Source organism: Quercus suber, unplaced genomic scaffold, assembly GCF_002906115.3.
Source record: "Quercus suber isolate HL8 unplaced genomic scaffold, Cork oak 2.0 scaffold_426, whole genome shotgun sequence".
Taxonomy (NCBI): domain Eukaryota; kingdom Viridiplantae; phylum Streptophyta; class Magnoliopsida; order Fagales; family Fagaceae; genus Quercus; species Quercus suber.
The window spans coordinates 635162-652843 of record NW_027069877.1 but is presented as its reverse complement, the minus strand read 5'-3'; the positions used below and the strand labels follow the sequence as shown (position 1 = coordinate 652843).

General features: G+C 38.6%; 1 protein-coding gene across 3 annotated transcripts; it reads left to right on the top strand.

The window, feature by feature from the left end:
• The first annotated feature begins 987 nt into the window (after nucleotides 1-987).
• On the top strand, nucleotides 988-5759 carry LOC112007471 (ras-related protein RHN1). 3 transcript variants are annotated; one of them, XM_024039817.2, is made up of 8 exons: nucleotides 988-1289; nucleotides 2006-2083; nucleotides 2180-2347; nucleotides 3007-3055; nucleotides 4032-4105; nucleotides 4713-4806; nucleotides 5184-5324; nucleotides 5522-5759. In XM_024039817.2, the coding sequence occupies exons 2-7, from the start codon at nucleotides 2021-2023 to the stop codon at nucleotides 5300-5302; spliced, it is 567 nt and encodes a 188-aa protein (XP_023895585.1). In that variant the 5' UTR covers nucleotides 988-1289; nucleotides 2006-2020; the 3' UTR covers nucleotides 5303-5324; nucleotides 5522-5759. The 3 variants fall into 3 exon arrangements, with proteins under 3 accessions (XP_023895585.1, XP_023895583.1, XP_023895584.1); XM_024039815.2 differs by having other exon boundaries at nucleotides 989-1285; XM_024039816.2 differs by having other exon boundaries at nucleotides 994-1285; nucleotides 5202-5324.
• The last annotated feature ends 11923 nt before the right edge of the window (nucleotides 5760-17682 follow it).

The following is a 17682-nucleotide window of genomic DNA, read 5'->3' as shown; positions in this document are numbered from 1 at the left end:
AAAATCATGTTCTCTTTATGTTATACTGATTTATTTTTCATTTCGATAGGCGAAGTGTTCAATTTAGACATAAAGTCTACTTTTTCCTACATATTATTTTAAATATTAAATTTATAATATGGTATAGTCACTTAGAAATGTCTAAGGAATATGCATTTCCAATTTCATGTATCTATATTAGTAAACAAAACTCAATCAATAATTCGAAACTACTCCTACGATAAGAAAAATTATAAATAAAAGAATATATTTTTAAGAGAATGAAAATTTTGAATAATATATTTGAAACTCAAATTATTTAGTTGTACAGGAAAAACAAATTAGGAAAATATGACATAGATAACATAATTTATCAAAATATGGACGGCCTAAAAATGAATAATATCAATCAAATAAATCCAAACAATAAAATGATGATATATTTTTGAGATAAATAAATGAAAAATAATTTTAGAAATTGTTTAAGTTTTTGGGAAAACAAATTATTTTTCACAAAATTTAGAGAACAAATTATATATTATACCATAACTAAAATATAATTATCTATTTTTACACATTGCGTGGATCTGCAACTAGTTATAATTAAAATAAGTCACTGTAATTTTATTACATAACAAGTTAAAAAGGAGAATTTTTCAAAGGGTAAGTATGAGTTTGCATTGCATTGTACATTTTTTGCTAATATGTACAATATTGTACGTTTAGTTTACCATATGAATCTTACCTTGCAAGTAGAACGTGAAGTAAGAATTTTCCTTCTACAAAAAAAAACTTTGTTAAAAACAAAGAAAAAATAAAAGAAAAGAAAAAGCTTATACAAAGCCGAAAAAAATGGGCCGCATGTTCTTGCTTTAGCACATTGGCTCGTTGGAGTGGAGAACTTTGCCTTTTGAAGGAGACCGACAAAAAGGGCAACTAACTTACCAGTCAACGAACAAACTACCAGTCCATATCCGAAACCATATAGCTAGTACTAAATTGACTTCTTCCAGGTTTCTCACTTACAAATACTATGTAAATTGATCAAATCTTCACTGGAACCAACAAAAACTGCTCTGCCAATATCAATGTCCATCTCCTTTTCCTCGTGGTTTACAGCTTTCTCATAGCTCATCATTGCTTTTCGCTGGATTTCACTTTCAAACTTGATTATCATCTCTGCCACAAACTCTCTTTTCTATTTCTGTCTCTTTTTTTGTCCCTCAGAATTTTCAAGAACCATTATCTATTTGGATTGAGAAATATGGCAAGGACAACAGGCAACAAGAATATACAAGCCAAGCTGGTGGGTATGTCTTCCTTATTATTTTTCTTATAAAATTAGTTCATGTTATGAAAAGGGTTAATTCTTTCTCACATGGTTAAGCTTGATTTGGTAAAGCTAGTGAGAATCATTGAGCTTGTGGGTCAAACCAGAGACGCCTGTGTTATTATTTGAGACACAGTTTAACAACTTTCACAAATAGTATCTAATATTTGTTACTTTGGGCACTACCGAGATTTCATTTTGCACAACCAGGACTAGATATTTAGATGCTGATTAATCATTAATAGTTCCCAAATCATGATTTTTCCAATTTCATGTGCTTCAATTATTATATGCTGCTGTATGAAGCCTGGTGGGAACTGCATAATTTTATGATCATAGATTACTTAAAAACGCATTCCGGCGAAGTGATATCCGTTTGTGAGGAATTCTTTTTGCTCTGTCATTGTCCTGTAGATCACATTAACTTGATAAGGTTTGTAGCTAAGAATATCTAATTTATAGTGTGTTAATATATAAAGTTAAGTTGGTTTATAAAGCCTTATTGTGGCGTGTTAGGTATGATCCCAGCGAATCTACTGAAAATGCAAGAAATTTTCTGGATTAAGTTTTAGTTAATTTTTTTCGTAAATAACTGAATTTAAAATTTTTATAGTTGTGCATTGTTATATACTTTTACACGAATGATTAGCAAGAGGGAGAAGTTTGTTGGTTTTGACATCATTAAGCTTTTCCTAGGTACTTCTTGGGGACATGGGAACCGGAAAAACCAGTTTGGTATTGAGATTTGTCAAAGGCCAATTTTTCGATTACCAGGTTCACTTTCATTTTCTTGACTATCTTTCTTCACTCTATTTTTCTTTCCTCAAAATCATGATGTTGTGTAGCCTCTAATGTAAGTGTAATATGCAGGAATCAACCATTGGAGCAGCCTTCTTCACTCAGGTCTTGTCGCTAAATGAAGCCACTATAAAATTTGATATATGGGACACAGCAGGACAGGAGCGATACCATAGTTTGGCTCCTATGTACTATCGTGGTGCAGCTGCAGCAGTAGTGGTTTATGACATTACAAGCATGGTAGCTATTTTTCAAGATTCCAATATTTCAATTGCTAGATTCTTACATGTTCACCTTTATCTAGAATTAGCTTTATTACTAGCTTTTCACATGTTCATTTTCATCTTAAATTCTTATTATGTATAGTTGCTTAATCTAAATATAAGCAGGTTTTGAAACATCTATGTTACCCTTAAGATGACAATAAGCTTATTTCTTACTCTTTATGTTTTGTATGTTTCATTGATATTGTAGTGGTAATTAGCCCTATGTTGCCTTTTTGGACATTTCCTACATTGTTTCTTTTTTCCCAGTGATGGCAAATGTATGGCATATATTGTAATGTTGTCCAACAGAAAGATAAAAAGTTCTGACCATAATAACACTGGATAATACGCTCATATCTGATTATAATATGTCTAAATATGTCTCAAAATTGGTAGATAACTCAATCTATTTAGGTATTGGATGATAAGTATGGCATATCTTTGAGTATCCTGTTCTTAATGCTAATCCACGTTGATCATAATTTTATATCTATCAATGATTTGTGAATCCTCCGTTAAGAATTTGTTAATATTATAGGTGACAGTGAGAATTTATTGTCTATAGTAAGAGTGATATATACATATAAAGTGGGTATCCATCTGACTAATTAAATGTATGGTGCTTGCCTTCAGGAATCATTTGAACGAGCCAAAAAGTGGGTTCAAGAATTGCAAAGACAAGGTAATTGACAGAAATTGGTGATTTGTTTTTTACTTGACTTGAAAATCAGTCAAAGGGTTGGGATGGATCTAGGAATTTATCTTTTCCTTTTACGGGGAACATGGGGGATTTACAATTTCAAGAATGGGGCATAGGCAAACCCCACCACCCCCCCCCCCCCCCAAAAAAAAAAGTGGCAATCTTTCCCTGGTCAATCTCATATAAGCTGAGACTAAACTTCATTTTTTCTCTAAATCTTGGTTTTCTATTACATCTTCTCTGTCTGTCCTCTTCCTTCAATGAAATTCACAAGCTGTGGTACTTTCGAGTCAGGATCATATCACCTGAAAATGCAATGAGTCCTTACATGTCTTGAGATGCATAGATCTAGACTATCCATTATGTGAGGCCTTTGTGGCACCAACATGGGTTCCATGTATTCCCACATACATGGAATCACTAGTGCAATTTGTCCAATACATTGCTTGGGATATGCCTTTCTCCAAGTCTGATGTTATAGTTTTTTATACCTTCCTTTCTTCTCTTGCTCAGCATTAGTCGTCCATTACTCTTACAATTAGTTCACATCATATGTATTTTTTTGCCATCACCAAAGCATGCGAGATCACTTTAAGGGTATCTCCTTGAAGATAAATTTTTATCATCATATTACGTTGCTACCATTGTCAATCATTTGTAATTCAAATGGCACCTCCTTGTCCAATTAGAATGCAATAATTCGTGGTTTCAAAACCCACTGGCCATCTCAAAGTTCTGATAAGTTTGACCACCCTTTAGACTGATTAAGTTAAAAATATTTTATTGAAACCATATCCAGAATCATGTGGAAATCAAGCCTAATTATATATATATATATATTAGCCAGAGTTACCCCTTTCAACATGATGTCATGAAAACTGTTGAGCATTAACTTATTGTGGAATTGAATGGTATTAGTTCAACATCTAATTTGATATCCTTTTTTTTACTATATCAGGAAATCCAAATTTGATAATGTTCTTGGCAGCTAACAAGGCTGACTTGGAAGAGAAGAGAAAAGTGGGACTCGAGGTAATTATAGTTCAATATTCTTATTTGTTATTTTCATGTTGTGTGCCTCTAGACATTTGAGGAGAGGACTCTCAACCTAAGCTTTGCCCTAGACCCTGAGAATGCCAAGGTGTGCGCCTTGGTTTGCATAGGATCCTACTTTGGCCTCTTCCTATTTTGCTGAAATGCACTTCACTTTAAAATTTTATTTTTATGTTTTATTGTGTTTGGAAAAAATTATCAAAGACTTGTATTGAACTGTGTAAGCAGCAAACTGTTTTAAAAAAAAAAAAAATTTGTAACCAGTGTACAAACTTCCAGTCTTCTGGGGTCTAGGAGAGGTGATTGTTAGGAAACCTACCCCATCCCCCCCCCCCCCCCCCCCCTCCCCCAAAAAAAAAAAAGTGCCAGAGAAATAGGAAAAACCAGGATATAAAATGAACAAAAGCAAACACAAAAAGGCATTATAGCTTTTGTATGGGTGCATTCCATATTTGTGATTTTTATTAGGAGTGATTATGTCAATTATGCAACTTATTTGTTGCTTATTTGATCCTTGTTGCAAGTGAGTCCATTGCTCTATGTAATTGCTAAAGACAAATTTTCAATCCTTTAAAAATGATTGCAGGATGGTGAGCAATATGCTAAAGAAAATGGTTTGGTTTTTCTTGAAACATCTGCAAAAACTGCACAGAATGTGAATGAGCTCTTCTATGAAATAGGTAACTCTAGCTACCTTTTCTGTTGATTTTTTTTGGATCAAACGCAATGATTTGTCTCTTCATTTCACCACAAAACTGCACCTAGTATATGAGGGTTGATCAAGCCTTCAAAGTTTTAACATGCCCATAATTGATCAGAAAGGAGGAAAATCAAATAAGAAATAAAACTCCTAAAACAAAGAAAGGGGCAAATGTCATTTAAGTTATAACTTCTGAACACAGTTCTTAAATGGATAGTCTAGGTCCACTAGTTGCTTCATCATTTGGCAACAGTGTTTCTTTGATATTGCCCTGCCAATTAACCATGTATGATGACATCAACCAACTGTCAAGTCCAATTCTCTCTTTTACCCAGAAATTCTTTTCCATGCTTATAGAGACAAGGTTTTTTGCAGCAAAGAGATTGGCAAAAGCTAGCCCTTCACGTCCAACTGGAATGAAATTACACAGTAGATCGCAAGAAAGTGGAAGAAGACTGTTTTGCTGCTCTGGATGATACCCATACTAGCTATATAACTGTATGTACTACTTGCAATGTTATGAACTTATAGTATGTTTTATTTCTATAGCATGATTTCATCACTCACTGGGGAGTCTCAATTTTCTGGCTATTAATTGAAAATATGCATTCAAAATACAGCTTGAAAACCCAAATGTTTTTTACTAACCGGAAGAAGTTTTCATTTCCCTTGTTTTGTCTCCTATATGATATCAGGTTTTCCTCGATCATTGGTAAGGACATCCCTGGATCTGATGGGAATTCATCGTGGCTGATCAAAGGTGAACTGGTATCGAAGCTGCACAAACATGTTGTAAGAATATTTGTTCTATGTACATTTTGAGATCTCATTAGAAAAGCTTGTGACACTTACAGACATTTTACATGTTCCTGTACGTGCAAGAGTGATTATGGAACTCAAAAGTCAATAAATACAGCAGTAAGAATTGTCATAGCTAAAGAACAAAACTTGATTGCTGAATTATATGCAATATGGCCTAAAACAGGCATTGCAAACAAATCAGCTTGGGAGGGATATTAAGCTCAAGCACTCTAACCATTAAAAATCCAAGAATTCACTATTCAAGCCCTCCTACCTGCCATGATTTTAGCTTTTTGGTCAGTCCCTTTCTCTAATTGGCAGATATCTCATTGCCATCCAAGTCATTTTCACTCTAATCATATGAGGTGCTGTGCTAAGTTTAGATTATTTTGTTGCTCCTGCCAACGTATTCATCCCGCAGATAAATAGCACTTCATTCTGTTATTATTTCATGTTAATTTAAGTCTAACAAATTTAACCAGCTAATGCGTACATGGTAATAATTACATTTCAAAATTATTGATAATGTGACATAATTGTCAAAATTATTGATAATGTGACAAAAATTATATGATTAAATTCCTTAATGTTTAGCCAAACATACTAGCAAAACTTTTTTTTTTTTTGATAGGAAGCAAAACGTTTGATTTTTCACAAACCTCATGTGAGGGTTAATTGTTCAAATAAAAAATTCAATGACCAAATTGACACTCACTAAATTACAAAGGTGACATTTGTTATTTTTGCTAAATAAGGATTTTTTTTTTTTTTTTTTTTTAAAAAAAAAAAAAAAAAAGTCAGATTGTGGCTACAAAGTTAACTGATCTGGGAACAAAAATGAAATCCTAACAAACAATAATCCCCAAATCAAACAACAATTTGAACTTGATGAGCCCATTGGCTTCACAGACCCTTTTCTTTTTCGTAATAAAAGAATGGCCTCGTGATCCACGGGTAGACTTGCGGCATCGTATAGTTCATCATGTTAAGTCTTAGGGTCCGTTTGCTATTGTTGTTTAAATAACAATTTTCAATGTTTAAATAACATTACACGTATTTTCATATATTTTTTTACCCACACATATTTTCAAAAAATACTAACAACATTACTAGAAATCCCTTACCAAACGGGCCCTTAGTTATGAGTCTGATGCGGTCATTTAACGAGATCTATCAGATCTTGCTCCAATCAGCTTAAATAATGCCATTCAACATAGAGTCTGATTAAAATTAAATATTGCTAATCCATCCCAAGAGTTTGGCAACCAAAAGAGTGTGATCCTTTATCCAATTACTAGATACGTCCATCATAAATTCTAATTCAAAATTTCTAGATTTCCTAAACTAACTCCATATAAAATGGGTCAGGCTTAGTTCCAATGTTTAGTAGTACTGGACCTATTACGATGATGACATATATCCACTTTTGGACATGTGTCACCATCTGACTGGGTTCAGGGCATTGGATGCACTGGACTTAAACCAAGTCCATATAGAATTTACCACCACACTTGTTAGGCTAAATGATAACTCCTCACTTACGAGGTTGGTTTAGTAGAGGAAGGATTTGAGATTCAAGGCCAACAACAATAAATATTATAGATTTTAAATAACATATATGAACTCCGTATAGCACTTTCAAAAAAAAATAGTATATATAAATAAAGTATTTTTAAATCCGAAACTAATCATCCATGTTTTAATGAGTGATTAAGATTTTGCTTAAAGTATAATGATGATTTAATATTTTTTATATATATATAATTTGACAACTAAGTAGGAGATTTGAACCCTTGTACTCCATGACAAGGAGACCAAGCAATGCAGTGAACTATAAAAATTTTTGTAATAATTGGAATTTTAAGAACTCTACAATAAAACTATTTTAAAATTTTTAGAAAATTTCTTATCAATTCATGCCATTCTCTTAAATACCTAAAGATAGCCAAAGGTTTATAACAAGATCTAATTAATGCTGAAGGCACTAGATCTGACAAACAGTTCAAGTTCGGCAAGTTCAACTCGGTTGGTACAAGTTAAAGTAGGTTGAAGTCAGAAATGAGTCAAATTTAAACAAATTGCAAAACCTAGTATGACCCTTACTTTTTTCACATTAAAAAAAATAGATAAAAAAGAAACATGGGCATATTCTTTTTGTCTTTCTTTCAAAAAATAATAAACAAATACTCTAGTTTAGCACCCAAAAAAAACACTCTTTAAATATAAAAATGAAATAATACATAAATTCTTAAGTTCACAATCCAAAGTTCACTCATCTAAAAATTTCATAAAAGAATGACAGACAAACCGTATGCAACAAAATATGAAATATAGTTACCAGTATAACACCTAGCATTGAAAACTTTACTTAGAAAGACATAATCATGTTAGGATCACTCATGAACTGCATAGGGTAGTGTTTGTTTAGTCTAAGTAATTTAAAGTAATTCAAAAAGAATTTTGAAAAAGGCAATACTATCTTATAGAAAATAATTAACTAAAAATGTATCACACAAATTATATATAAGAAATTGTGATATTTAATATTTTTTATAAATAGTGAATTTAAATAATAATTTTTAGTGATTTTATGTAATATAGAGAACTAAAGAAAATTGTGGGGACTCAACTTGGATTGGACCCAGAGTATGAATCGGTTTTCAGCCCAACAAGCCCAAACAATAAATTTTTGGAGAGTGGATCGAAAGTTTAGGCGCTGGCCGGCGTTCACGAAGCATGAACTCTTTTCTTTTATTAAAAAAAATACTTAGAACTATTTACAACTGGGAGATGCTCCTCGGTCCATGGCCGAGGAGGCCTTTTCTTCTTTTTCCCCCCCTCTTTTACTTTACTCGCTCCTTTTATATAGTCTTCATTGTCCTATCTCGTTCTTCCATCTGTTGATCATCCATTCGCCTTTCTTCTGACCGTCCGTCCCATCAAAGGCCTTATCAGCACTCAAGTGGTTCACTCTGATCAATGTCGCCCTGCTAAGGGGTTACATCCCTATTAATGCAGCTAGAGGGGTTAGGTGAACACATTAAGTGTGGAGGTGACAGCTTGCTCTGGGCTTGTCCCTTTCCAAAATTATCCTTAGTATGCCGAGGACGAAGAGGTCCTCGGCATGGATCCAAAAAAGAGTCTCTCCCTAATTTAGTCTCGGATGGTCATCCTTCCTCGGCGTGGGCCTTGGGCCTACTACACGATGGGCTGAGGCTATCAGGCCCATGGGTCCCACAATAACCCCTCAAAATCCTGCTGCACGTTCCCTCGGACGGGGAGGAGAGTTTTGATATCTACGGGCCCTCTAGAAGAATTGCCCCACTTCGGTCCGCGCTAATGCTGGCGACTTTTCGACTGCCCGATGTACGTTTTGGCGTTTCAAGACTCAGTGTGCGCCCACATTAAATTTTGGCGGCTCCACGTTTCCCACTTTCAACGGTGTGATGGTAATTGTTCGGTGGGGATCTCTTGCTTTTATAGGCAGGCGGTTACATTTGGGGAACCTAAGGGGGAGTATAAGTACTTGTTTGAACCGCCTGGTTTCCTCATTTTCGCGCTTACGACCATTGATGCGTATAATTTGAATCTGGTTCAACTTACTCACTGCCCGAAGAGGATCTTCATATTTCTGTAAGTCTTCTTTTCCCGGTAACACCAAATTTTCTTTGATTCTACTCCTTCTTTTCTTCTTCTGGAACCTTTAGTCGTCCTTGGGGATGGGTAAGTTTAAGAAGTTGGTTGAGTCCGACGAGATGATGAACAAATTCATTGTTGACTATGGGATACCCAATAATGTGAGTTTGAGGTACTGTGAAGAAGGGGAGTGGTACATTAAGAGGAGAAAGGGTGAAGTCGTGATCTCGATAGTCGCTTTTATAAAGGGAGGGATGAGAATCCCTATGAGGTCAGTGACTATCGGCTACCTTAGGCATTTCCGCCTGACTCCTACCCAGTGCACCGTGAATGTATTTAGGATATTAGGGTGTGTAGATACCTTGAATGAGAAAATGGGGCTGAGACTGACTCACCACGATGTAAATTGGTGCTACAACCTTCATCACCTGAGGGGTAAGACGTACTATATGAAGACGAGGGACGACAGGGTCCAACTTATCCAGTGCCTTCCTGATTCCAATAAGGGGTTGACTCAAGATTTCCTCATAGTGTCGGGGGAGTGGCACAACGGTCTTCACTGCCCAATAGTAGAGGGGGAGCCAGATAGGGTATCCGAAGTAGGAGACAATCTAGGTTTCAGTATTTTTATTTATTTATTCTTTTTTTTTTTTTGCATATCCACTTTGATTGATTAACCACAGGAGTTTTGCTTTTCTTTTCGCAGATCCGCACACCTTCGCACGTCATTTCCACCTAGTCAACAAAGCGGATTTGGAAACCGTTCTTAGGACGGAACTTTTCCTGAACAAAACTGATAACCAGGTAGAGCTGCTCACAAAATCCTCGGATGCGACCCAGCCCAGAAATCATTTCCAGTCCCGAAGCACGTAATTAGAGCTCGTGACCCTCGGCTTAGGCAGATTACCGTGGTGGAGGACGGTTTTGTATTCTCCGAGGGATCTCACATACCTGAAGGCATTCCGCTAGTAGGTCCCTCCTCATCCCACCAAGTAACGGAGACCGAAGAAGGACAATCTAAGAAGGCAGGGGAGGTGGTTGAACTGAGCTCTTCTGAGGACGAATATAGTGTGTTTAACCTAGCTGATCAGTCCAAGGATCCTTCTGGTGATCTAGGAGACCCTCATCTGTCCGAAGCTGATCTCCGGTCCCTAAGAGTTGGTACTCAGGCCGAGATGGGTTTAAAAAGACAGCCCTAAACAAATCTTCTTGACCTGCTTGAAGGCGGCTCCAAGAAGGGTGCATCGAAAGAGTCACAGCCTAAGCCCTCAACACCTCCGCCCCAAATTTTAACTATGCAAACCAGGTCATCCTCTACCCCTACAGTATCAGACCCTCAGACCGAGTCTTATGACCCAAAAAGGAAGAGACCTTCCAAGGGTAAGGAGCCAATGGATGGGAGCAAATCCCATTCCCCGCCCAAGGAGGGTGGATTCTGCAGGCCTCCAAAGGTACCGAAGCTTGGTGGTCAACGCAAAGGTAGGAAGATCGTCCAGCAGTCTGAGGCCCAAGCCTGGCTGCCCGTTGCCATGCTCCATGATCAACCCCTGATGGATGACGCATCGATACGGGAATCTCAAGGAGTTGAGGGGGCTCTCGTAGCCGATGCCCTGGAGAAGTCTCTTCTCCTTCCCACTGACATGGCCGAACTAGGAAATATGAGTGGGTCAGAGGTTGTCCTTGACCTTAAAAAATATCTAGGCATGGTGGGTCCCTTGGTACCTATTTACTTTATTTGAACTTTGTTACTTAGTACCTTCCCTTCTCTTTACGGAGTTACTTGTTTTTATTGGCAGGCTATCCAGGCTCTTTTCAGGTTGGACGAGGTGGTCGATGGCTAGAGCAGCGCCTTAGCACAAGAGTGTGACAAGTTCTTGAAAGCTGCTAGTACCCTCAAGAGATTTGAGGCCGACCTAAAAAAGGCGACCAAGAATCTGGAGGAGATGACAAAGGCCAGGGACACTGCTGCCTCCGACTTAGCCGCGGCTAGGAAGCAAGCTGAGGATCAGACCAATCGCTTGCAAGACGTTGAGGGCCACCTACAAGCTGCCAAAGAGGACATTGCCTACTTGAAGAAAAAGTTGGCCAAGGCAGTCCATGAGAAAGGTATTGCCGAGTATGCCAGGGACGAGGCTGTGAGAGCCAAAGATGAGGCGGTATTTGCAAAAATAGACGCTGAGCGCTCTGTAGAACAGGCGGAGGAGGAGGCTTTCGCAGATGGGGTGGCTTAAGACTGAAGCCACCCTTCGGGCTCAAGTTCCTACAGTGTGCAGGTATTTTTGTTCTGAGACTTGGCATGAAGCCCTCAACCAAGCAGGGGTTAATGCCTCATTTGTCCTTAGGAGGGAGGACAGGGTATACTACCCCATTGCAATTCGCGAGACTGCCCCTGCTGCTCCCGAGGAGGGGTCCGCATTACCAGCGAGTGAGAGCCACAATAAGACCGCCGAGGATACATCTTCAGCTGACAATCCCCCGAGGTTGAACCCCAGAGAACGTTGGGGGGAGTTAGAACTGAGGGTCAGGAAATGCCCTAAGACGTGGTGAGACCTCCTGCGGACTCCCCGGCCATACCGGCAGACCCTCCGAGACAAGGCCCTTAGGCATTGGCTAAAGCCTTTTGATCTGCTTATCGAGTTAATTTGCCTACTGAGTTGGGAGACTGGCGTATGACATAGGATAGTTCTGTTTATTTTCTCTTTTATTTCATTTTGTTTCTTGCCTCGGTGGCGTTGTAAGGAGACTGTATATTTTCTGCTTGAACTGAATGCTTAATACTTTACTTCCAACTATGGATATTTTCTTTTACTTGCTTTACTCTAATTTCTGCTCAATACTTGTATTCTATTCTGGAGTTAGTCTCATGAGATCACCTGTTATCCTTCAAATATAAATCTAAGGACGTATTATAGCTTGACTCTAAGTAACGCTTTAGTTTTTCTACAGATAGTTATTTTCTCCATAGGTTCGAGACCTTGGACCATGCAATACCTTGGTTCTATGTAGTACGCAGATATAGCTGAGCGGTTGGTTTCCCATAGACTTGAGTCCGAGGACTACGCAATACCTTGGTTCTGTCTATCACTTCTATTTTTCTGTAAGTATCTAGTTTCCCATAGGTTTGAGTCTGAGGACCATGCAATACCTTGGTTCTGTCTAGTACCCAGATATAATGGTGTGATTAGTTTTCCCATAGGCTTGAGTCTGAGGACCATGCAATGCCTTGGTTTTGTCTATCACTTCTATTTTTCTGTAATTATCTAGTTTCCCATAGGTTTGAGTCGAGGTCCATGCAATACCTTGGTTCTGTCTAGTACCAGATATAATGGTGTGATTAGTTTTCCCATAGGCTTGAGTCCTAGGACCATGCAATGCCTTGGTTCTGTTTATCACTTCTATTTTTCTGTAAGTATCTAGTTTCCCATAGGTTTGAGTCCGAGGACCATACAATACCTTGGTTCTGTCTAGTACCCAGATATAATGGTGTGATTAGTTTCCCATAGGCTTAAGTCTGAGGACCATGCAATGCCTTGGTTCTGTCTATCACTTCTATTTTTCTGTAAGTATCTAGTTTCCCTATAGGTTTGAGTCCGAGGACCATGCAATACCTTGGTTATGTCTAGTACCCAGATATAATGGTGTGATTAGTTTTCCCATAGGCTTGAGTCCGAGGACCATGCAATGCCTTGGTTCTGTCTATTACTTCTATTTTTCTGTAAGTATCTAGTTTCCCCATAGGTTTGAGTCTGAGGACCATGCAATACCTTGATTCTGTCTAGTACCCAGATATAATGGTGTGATTAGTTTTCCCATAGGCTTGAGTCCGAGGACCATGCAATGCCTTAGTTCTGTCTATCACTTCTATTTTTCTGTAAGTATCTAGTTTCCCCATAGGTTTGAGTCCGAGGACCATACAATACCTTGGTTCTATTTAGTACCCAGATATAATGGTGTGATTAGTTTTCCCATAGGCTTGAGTCCGAGGACCATGCAATGCCTTGGTTCTGTCTATCACTTCTATTTTTCTGTAAGTAGGGGTTTGTCCTCGGACCGCTTTACTGGAGACGATTCTTCCTTGGGTCGGATTATGATCTTACACGTGGCGTTGATCTCGCCTCCAGCTCGAGCCCCCATCTTTATCATTTACGAAGCGTCCCTTGGCCGTTCATGTTCCGCGCTTGACGCTTCGGTGCGCGAGACGTGCCTTCATTAATGTCCTCGTGAATTAACACAAGTCCAACGGTCTACGGCCCCCTTGGAATTTGGTAGCTTCATTATTAGCCCTGCTGATAACTCTCTTTTTGAATTCTGCGTGGATTAATTCTCACCAACCCTCATCCTCTATATAAGGCTTTCCGGGGGGATGGTTTCTCCATACTCCATGAACCTCCCAACACAAACAGAAAGAACACACCCTTTCAGCTTCCCAAACCCCTTTAACAACCCCGTCGGAATTGTGACCGGAGTTGGTAGCTATGGGGCAGCTTTGGGCGGGTGTGAGGACATCCGTGCCAAGAGCCGTTGTGGCCGCAGCCCCCACTGGGCTTCCGGTGTGGCAGAGTCTAGGCGTAACCCCGATGGCGCCATACACGGTGGCCCGGAGGGATGTCGTTGAAGTACCTAATGTCTCTCCTCGGAGCGCACCCCCGACGGAGGAGACGTGCGAATTCATGTCACTGGCGGTGCTCGAGTGTTGCCGTCTCCAACGGCCAATGCTCGTGAGGATTAGAGAGAATCAAGGGAACATCACGGGGGAGGGCGTCCTGGAGCCCCTGCATCTGCTCCTCGCTTTGTTCAAGCTCCGCCGCTCCAAGAAAGGAGTTGTTGGTAGCTTTGAAGCGAGCCAGCCTCAGCCCCCCTTCCGCCCTCTTATTGTCAAGTTCTCTCATTCTTTTGATGCCAATAAGGGAACGGGTTGACACTTCCCTTTAGCTAGTTCTAGGACGGGTCCACCCGGGCCTCTGATTGTAAAATTAGCTTATAAATTTGTTTGTAAAACACGCCTGCCTGGGCCTCTGATTGTATTTTGTACTTTTCTATTTATGAAATAATATCAAGCTTTCTCTCTTTGCTGTCGAATCTTCCACTTTCCTGCGATTTTTTTTTTTGATACATCGCCAACCTACTGTAAAACGACCACTTAGAACAATCGCCTAGTGCGCCGGCCAGCGCACTAATCCTTCCCACAGACGGCGCCAATTATGGGGACTCAACTTGGATTGAACCCAGAATATGAATGAGTTTTCAGCCCAACAAGCCCAAACAATAAATTTGTAGAGAGTGGATCGAAGGTTTAGGCGCTGGCCGGCGTTCACGAAGCATGAACTCTTTTCTTTTATTAAAAAAAATACTTAGAACTATTTACAACTGGGGGATGCTCCTCGGCCATGGTCGAGGAGGCCTTTTCTTCTTTGCCCCCCCCCTCTTTTACTTTACTCGCTCCTTTTATATAGTCTTCATTGTCCTATCTTGTTTTTCCATCTGTTGATCATCCATTCGCCTTTCTTCTGACCGTCCGTCCCATCAGAGGCCTTATCAGCACTCAAGTGGTTCACCCTGATCAACGTCGCCCTGCTAAGGGGTTACATCCCTATTAATGCGGCCAGAGAGGTTAGGTGAACGCATTAAGTGTGGAGGTGACCGCTTGCTCTGGGCTTGTCCATTTCCAAAATTATTCTTAGTATGTCGACGATGAAGAGGTTCTCAGCGTGGATCCAAAAAAGAGTCTCTCCCTAATTTAGCCCCGGATGGTCATCTTTCCTCGGCGTGGGCCTTGGGCCTACTACACGATGGGCTGAGGCTATCAGGCCCACGGGCCCCACAAAAATCAATATGAATTAAAAAAAAAAAAAAAGTTAAATGAGTAATTAAAATCTCTTTCTATAGTTTCTTTTACTTGAATGTTCTTTCAATCTGTTAACAAAGTTAAACAAACTCACAAATTATGGGTGTTTTGAATAGAAAAAGAAATTTATTGTCAAGGTAACTACTAAGCGAGTTTAAGACCAAATAGGCAAAAATGAATCACAATGCTAGCAGATGGAAATCAATTTTCATTGGACTCGAAAAAGAGAAAGATTGAGAATAGTTAAAAGAAGAAAAATGAGAAAGTAGAAATCTGAAAGAGAGATTTGAGAGTGAAAAAGTATGAAACAAACAAAGCCAAAACGATAAGAAAAAGGTTATTATTTTTCTTAGTAAACAATGGATCCAGCCTGCCATTTTAGCGGGTTGGGGTCGGGCTGATCAGTCTCATAAGTCCAAAGAAAAAACAATTAACGAGCCAAGTCTCATTTTGCCGGGTCTAGCTAACACAACTAACTTTCACTACCAAACAATGACTAATTGAATTGGAAATCAATCGCAATAGGAGCTGCCAAACTAGCTCTGTCAATAGATTGATTAATGCAACTGAAAGCCCCCTTTTCCTGTCAGTACCTTCTATATATATATATATATAGGATGCTCCCTCTAAGGGAAATTCCATTAAAGACAAGAAACTATAAGAGCAAAAAATGACTTATTTTGGAATGGGCTAAGATTGTGTTTAAACAGAAGTGGTGTTCTCCATGATCAGAGGGCACTCATAATGCTCCTTTAACTAAGTAACCTTTTTTAATACTAGTTAGGGCAGCACGTGCAAGGTACGTGCTTATCGTGAAAAAAAAAAGTAGTAATTAAAGTTCATTCTAAATTTTATTTGTATCACAAAATAAAGATATGAATCATTTGATTTTTAAAGTATATAGAGATTTACATTAATAACAAGAGACATTAATTTTAAGAATTTTGGTCAACCACAAAGTTAGGGCAGCTATTTAACATATAAATATTTATTTAACTATAATAGTTTTTTAGTACCTATTAGCTAAAGACAATATATCTACTCTCTAAAATCTTCTAAGAATGATAACAAATATCATTATCTTCCAACAATAAATAACTGAGTTTTGCTAAGAAATTAAAAAAAAAGAAAAAGAAAAAAGATAACAAAAGGCATGTGTAATCGAATTTTTCATTAGATAACTTATAAGTTTTGAAATTTAAACCTAGAAAATCAACGTTCTTTAGATAACATAATATCATCATCCTAATTTTCTGTTGAGGTTCAAAATTAATCACAGTCTAAGGCCCAAAGAAATAGCACATTGGGCCCGTTTCATGAAAAATAAAGCTATAGAAAATAAGAAAAAAGTGGGGTTGGGCTCATGTAATGAAGAAGAGAGAAAGAAAAGAAAGAAGAAAGGGGTAAGAAGCCCAAATGGTTGGGATCCAAAGACCCATGGAAGAACAGAATACATAAAGCAAGACAAAGGCTCAACTAGCCAGGACCAATAAACCAAAAAGAACCCAATAAGAAGAGCTGGGCCGGGATCCCGGAAGTTACCAGAGTCCAGGGATCTCTGGGACGCACAAAGTAAGGTTGAAGCGAATTCAAAAAAGGGATAAAAGACAAAGAGCATGCAGGTCTCATGCTCCAGACACACAGTGGGATCAGAAGGTACGAAGCAAAATGCAGGAGCTGTGCCTCAAGGAACTAACAGTGAGAAAACCATAAAAAAAGAGGCAACTGGGAGGAGCTTTTAACTCGACAGTGAAGATTCCAACTATTTGGGGAAAAATGACAAGGACGAAGTGCAACCAAAAGCTGGGAGAAAGGGCCAAATGGCTAAAGTTTAGCGAACGAAGGGGACCTCGAAATGGAAAACCAACTAGGGGCTTTCCGCTTGGTCGCACCAAAAAACAAGAAGCTATGAGAAGAAAAGGAAATGACCAACCTCTGAGCAAGACTGGCATAGCACGAACTCTGAGGGCAAAAGGGGGAAATCACTGGTACCCCGGAACCCTAGAGCTGCGCTATAAAAGGTGAAGGGAATTCATGTTGAAGGGGAGAGAGATTTCGATCAACTAATTTCTTTATTCAGAGATTCATTGCTTTTTTTTTTTTTGGTTTCCCAAAAGACATTCATCGCTATTTTTTTTTCTGGGTTTCTAAGAAAGATATAAAAGCCGTAGAAAGAGCTCTGTAAAACTAAGGAAAAAACAGAGGAACCGCTCCCAGTATCCTAGAGACAGCCACTACAGCACATGCTCGGATTCAAAAACTTCAAACTTTGCAAGTCTTGGAAGCTTGAATAGCTATCAAAGTCTGCAATGTTTTAGCTTAGTTGAACCTTGTATTACGTCTTAGTGAGAACTATAATCATAACTAAGGAAAAATTAATAAAATGTCTCTCACTAATTTGAGAATCCCTAACTTTTTTCTTATACTATATTTATTTGGCTGTGCATTTCTTTGCTGTTAAACTATCATTCAATACAGCTATTTCTGTTTGTTAGTTTATTTGTGTTGTAGGAAGCTTGCTTTGTGCACCTCCTGATTCTCAAACAGCCTTTTAGTTGCGATGAACTAAGCCCA

Coding starts and splice junctions, on each gene's coding strand:
- LOC112007471 (XM_024039815.2), top strand. CDS start 1,244: ATGGCAAGGACAACAGGCAACAAGAATATACAAGCCAAGCTG. Junction 2,084..2,179: donor GCCAATTTTTCGATTACCAG/GTTCACTTTCAT, acceptor TGTAATATGCAG/GAATCAACCATTGGAGCAGC. Junction 4,106..4,712: donor AGAGAAAAGTGGGACTCGAG/GTAATTATAGTT, acceptor AAATGATTGCAG/GATGGTGAGCAATATGCTAA.